We start from the raw sequence: 5,552 nt of genomic DNA on the forward strand, positions 1-5,552 counted from the left end.
GTTAATAGAAATAATTGAATTTCCCCGTGTTACGGAGGGGGGAAGTTAATAATATCACGAAAGAAAGAAAAAAAACCATAATATAAACTCGTGCATCGTGGCTTTACAACTGTAACAACGTGTAAGTGGGTGCTTAGATGTCTTGTATGTTACCATGTAAAACTCCGTTTTAAGTGATACATACTTTAAAACGTATATAAAATAAGCACGTCACAACGATGTATTCAGAGTTTTAGAAGATATCACAATTTATAAGCTATAAACAGAAACATAACAAAAAAAAACTTATGAATGGGACATTTAACAACTTGTAATTGGTAAAAAAGAATTACTGAAAGAGTCCCTGGGGTATTTTGGCGGAGTCACTATGCGTCCCCGAAAAAAAAAATGGCTTACTGGAATCCCTGACGTTTAAAAAGCTGAACACGTTGAATCCCTCCATCTAACTGACGTTAACTAAGACATAACTTGAGGGCTATTTTTGCCAATCTTCTATTGTTATTATATTACCCTGTCTAAAAATCAGTTTACCCTAACATAAAAATTACAGCCCCCGTTCTTCATCTTCATCAGGTCTTCTTCATCATCTTCATCAGGTCCTCTTCATCATCATCATCACCATCGCTGGTCTTCATCTTCTTCAGATAGAAGCGTACCTTCACCTTCATCAGGTCTTGAACCCTAATTCCTAATTCAGATAGAAGCGTACCTTCATCTTCTTCTTCTTGTTCGCTGCTTCTATAGGAGCTTCAATTGGAGCCCTAAGTACCCGTTTCTTCTTCTTCTTCTCCAATTCGTTAGGAGTCCAAAGTAATTATCATCTTCTATTGGTGTCAAAATGTCACAGTTCACATCCTCTTTGTCGTCGAAATCGAGGTCATGCTACTCGTTCATCAGATTTGTTTTGCTCTTGTGGTGCAGATACGTGCTATCGTATATCCCGGACGGATGCTAACCCCGGTCGGTCGTCGATTCCTTTGCTGTGTAAGTAGTTCAGTATTCAAATCTCTGAAATTATTTGTTTTTAAATCAGTTGATGTTAATATTGATGTTAATTGAATGAATGAAATTAGTTTATACTGTTTTGTATTTCTAATCTTCATCAGTTGTTTTTAAATCAGTTGTTTTTATCTTTTATTGAATGAAATTAGTTTATATTGATGTTAATTGTGAATTAAATCAGTTGAGTTGTGGCTTAATTTTGAATTAAATCAGTTTGTATAGAGACATATTGTGAATGAAATGAATTTGTTAGGATTAGGATGGTTGATTATTGTTGTTCGTTACAGAAGGGTTCTTGCGAATGGTTAAAGTGGGCTGATACTCCTACTTGTCCCGGTTGTGAAAGGATCCCCGCACTGGTCAAGAGTATGAAGAAGAAAGACGAGTATGCAAGAACCAAAGTTAAGGATGTCAAAAAATTGAAGATTGTTTTAGGAATTAGTTGGATGTTCTTGTTTATGTTTGTACATTTTGAGTTCTTGTGTTGTATTTGTACTATGTAAACATGTAATGGTTAAATTTCTAATTGTATTTGTTTTATATGTATTTTGTAACTTATACTTGATGAAGTCATTTAATGTTTGACTTTTGTAAATTTGCTGTTCAGCGGTTATATAACTTATACTTGATGAATAATCCACTAGTTGTGGGGAAAGTTAAGGTAAAGTAACGTGTCATAAATTAATTCATTGGTAGCTTGTAAATAGTGTTTTAACTTAACTAATTTGCGTCTATTTTTACACTAAAGAGTAACATGGATAAGATATAATTTAGTAACATGCCAAAAGATAACAAAAAAGAGTTATTATACCATCACACAATTCGGGTAGAATGTTATCATACCATTACACAATGTGGGTAGAAAGTTATCATACCATTACACAAAAAATCAATACCCAAAACAAGTCATTACCAAAACACAAAAAAAAGTCAATATCATCATCCGCGTTGTTCACTTGAAGTTGCCCACCATTACCAGTGCATCTTCTACAATTATGACCAAAAGCACCACACTTGGCGCATTTTATTGTTCCTCCTTGTCTTGTCATTTTACCTCCCTTAGAAAACACTTTCTCCACCTCTTCAATTCTTTTTGTCCTCTTATCCTCAAGAGACTTCTTGCTCCTCTCATCCCATGACTTATTTCTCTTTTTCTTTGGCCTCCCAATCTATCCAAAAGACACACTTATCTGTAAAAAGTAAACTTGTTTATTATTTAACAATACTAGTTTTAACGAGTTACCTGTTTATGATGTTTTGGCGGAATGAGTGTTGTTGGACATTGTGAAGGAATCCAATAATCTTCACTTGGGATTGGCATTATTTGGTTATCATACACATTTTTCCAAGTATCTAACCAGTAAGCCTCAGACACCCATTGCCCAGGTATGCCAACATTCATATTATTGATAGCCATGTCATTTATAGCCGCCACTGCATGTTTACACGGCATCCCTGTCAAATCCCATTTCCTGCAAGTACATGTTCTGTATTTCACGTTCACCACACATAGAATCCAAAAACAACTTTAGAATCCAAAATAAGAATAAGGAATGACATGTAATAGTATTTTACCTGGTAATTATGAGCATCCACCATAAGAACAGTCAATTGTGATGCCTCGGACTTTATATCTTCAAACGTTTTTGTAGCATTTGGTGTTAAAGGGCCTGCAGCCATTGACACCATCTTTCTCACATTAACAATTCTCCTTGTCATGTACTCTCTGATATACTCTAAGCACGTGATCACAAGCTTGTCCCTTGCCCCAACCAATTGCTTGTTAAAACTCTCACACATATTGTTTATCTGAATATCAGACTTTGCCCTACCTGAATAATGGGCTTTTGACCATGTTTTAGCTGAGATTTGGTTAAGCCAATCATATAACGTAGCATCTGCCTCATTTATTTCCTCCATAGCTTTTAAATAGTAAGGTATGGAAGTGGCACCAGCTGCTTTCAATAACATATTTTTAAACACATCTCCTCGCCATTGTTTCTTCATGTTCTCGTGGATGTGCCTAACACAAAACCGATGCTCAGCCCTAAGGAACACCTTTTCTAATGCTGGAATTAAGCCCTAAAACAGCAAACAAAAGCAATTAACAAAAGCTGCAAACAAAAACAGTAAAAAAAACAGCAAATTAACAGCAACAAAACAGCAAAAACAACATTATCAGCATCAACCGCAACAAAACAGCTTAAAAACAGCAATGACAACATTAACAGCATAAAAACAGCAAAAACAACATAATCAGCATCAACAGCAACAAAATAGCATTAACAGCATGAAAAAACAGCAATTAACAGCATCAACAGCAATAAAACAGCTTAAAAGCAGCAATAACTGCATTAACAGCATAAAAAAACAGCAATTAACATCATCAACAACAATAAAACAGCTTAAAAACAACAATAGCTGCATTAACATCATGAAAAAACAGCAATTAACAGCATAAAAAGCAATAATACAGCTTAAAAACAGCAATAACGGCATAAAAACAGCCTTTAACAGCATTATCGACATTTACAGGAGCAAAACAACTTAAAAAACATCAATTAACAGCATTAACAACCTAAAAAAAATCAATTAACAGCATTAACAGCTCATTACCTTTTGACGGTCACTAATAAAAGTGAAGTTAGCATCGGTGGGCAAATCAAGAGTATATCTAAGGCACTCTAAGAACCATGTCCATGAGTGTAGAGTTTCAGCTTCCACGAGTGCAAAAGCAATCGGATAAATACACCTGTTACCGTCAATACTTACTGAAGTCAAGATTTGACCTGGAAAGGGGCCTTTCATAAAACATCCATCTAGTCCCAAAAATTCTCTTCCCAACAATTGAAAACCTTTCTTTGTAGCACCATAACATATATAAACCCTCCTGAACTGCCTAGTAGGACTGCTAGGGTCATGACATGGTTCCACATCTACTTTGACATGGCTACCAGGGTTGGCTTTTACCAGTTGTTCAAAGTAGGCTCTTAGCACACCGTATTGTTGTATAAAATCACCATCTTTTTTATCATTAGCAAGCTTCTTTGCTCTTCTCACTTTCACTTCGGAAACGTGGATCTGATGCATTTTCTGGATTTTATCTTGAAGAGATTTCACAGCGATTGTAGGATTTGTTTCAATTTCCGACTCGATCTCCTTCGCTATGGTTCCCATAGTGTATAGCCCAACAGCCCTAGTTTGTAGACATTGATGTTGGTGGGAGATTGTCTTCACACACCACTGATCTGAAATGGATCGTCTTGAGATTTGCATTGCCCAAGGACAAGTGGGTTTAGTTTTCCTTTTTTTGCACTTTGAGCCTTACGGCTTTCCCAAGTTGTCAAGTTTGAACCCTCACCACAAATCAAAGTAGGATTCCTACCCAAACACACTACTCTATACCTTATATTGTCATTTTTTTTAATATAAAGCTCTCTTCTTGAGGCCGCTCCATATTTTTTAACCATTTCGTTCATGGTATCCTTATCTTCAATTAACTGACCAATAAAGAATGGGCATGCATCACTCCAAGGCCCAGTTAGTATTGTTTTCCTTCTTATCCTCTGTTTCACCGTATTCAACACAGTGGAATTATCTTCATCACTATACACTTGGTCAAAGTCAAGACTTTCCTCATGTTCATCATCTTCATAATCATCTAGTGCATTATCAGTGGCATTATAAACTTCAACGACATCTGCATCAACATTATTATTGAAGATTGTCATGTCCACTTCTACATCTTCCAAATACTCAAGACCAATTTCATCAATACTGTAATCTAGATCATCCTCTGTTTCATATGAATCCGATTCATGTGAATCGGTTTCATCACCCTCTTCCTCATTCAACCTATTTGATGTTTATTCTATATCAACATCAACTTCATCTACCTCGTGTCCCTTTTCATTTGCAAAGTCGACATGGGAAGAAAACGATACATTGTTTATCAAACGTGTATGAACATGTTCCACATATATATCAACCACCTTAATTCCACCTCTTACAATGTCAAAAATTTTGTTAAAATCAAATTTATCACATAGTGGATGTATACCCCAATCCATACAAACATTCGGTTCTCTATAATGAAAGTAAAGTACCTCGCTAGGAGGATATCCTAGATTTCTTGCCATCTCAACCAAATCACCCTTACCAATTTTTCCAACCTCTACATTATCAATGAAAATCGATCGACCTCCCCCGTAAGCTCTACCGGGAAATTGAGAAAACTCGCCTCCATGGAAAATATGAAACGTAAACAGGTTGTTATCATCTGTAATTAAAAAAAATCAACTTTGTTTACAACTTGAACTAAAAACACAACATTTGTTTATAACTTGAACTAATAACACCAAAAAAACCCTAATTTGAACTTACTGTTAGTGTCAAGAGAAAACTCCTCCTCAGGTTGACGTATCCTCCATGCCCCACGGCCCATTGAGGAAGATGGAGAACGAAAAAGAAGACCAGCGATGGTGATGATGATGATGAAAAGGACCTGATGAAGATGATGAAGAAGACCTGATGAAGATGAAGAACGGGGG

At 36.0% G+C, this 5,552-nt stretch overlaps 1 protein-coding gene across 1 annotated transcript; it reads right to left on the reverse strand.

Annotated features, from left to right (window-relative positions):
* Positions 1-2,444: 2,444 nt before the first annotated feature.
* Positions 2,445-4,179, reverse strand: LOC143576451 (uncharacterized). Its single transcript, XM_077060540.1, has 6 exons — positions 3,619-4,179; positions 3,457-3,510; positions 3,290-3,351; positions 3,177-3,204; positions 2,578-3,084; positions 2,445-2,489 (listed from the first exon to the last, which is right to left on the reverse strand). The coding sequence occupies exons 1-6, from the start codon at positions 4,177-4,179 to the stop codon at positions 2,445-2,447; spliced, it is 1,257 nt and encodes a 418-aa protein (XP_076916655.1).
* Positions 4,180-5,552: the final 1,373 nt, after the last annotated feature.

Source organism: Bidens hawaiensis, unplaced genomic scaffold, assembly GCF_021521415.1.
Source record: "Bidens hawaiensis isolate Kalapana, Puna unplaced genomic scaffold, B.hawaiensis_p1.1 tig00028169_1, whole genome shotgun sequence".
NCBI classification, from domain to species: Eukaryota; Viridiplantae; Streptophyta; class Magnoliopsida; order Asterales; family Asteraceae; genus Bidens; species Bidens hawaiensis.

What these genes read in the sequence shown, in the direction of transcription:
- LOC143576451 (XM_077060540.1), bottom strand. Translation starts at nt 4,179, where the DNA reads ATGGGAACCATAGCGAAGGAGATCGAGTCGGAAATTGAAACAAATCCT. An exon ending in TTATTAGTGACCGTCAAAAG is followed by an intron (nt 3,511 to 3,618) that starts GTAATGAGCTGT and finishes ATGCTGTTAAAG; the next exon opens with GCTGTTTTTATGCCGTTATT. An exon ending in AATTGCTGTTTTTTCATGCT is followed by an intron (nt 3,205 to 3,289) that starts GTTAATGCTATT and finishes GCTGTTTTTAAG; the next exon opens with CTGTTTTGTTGCGGTTGATG.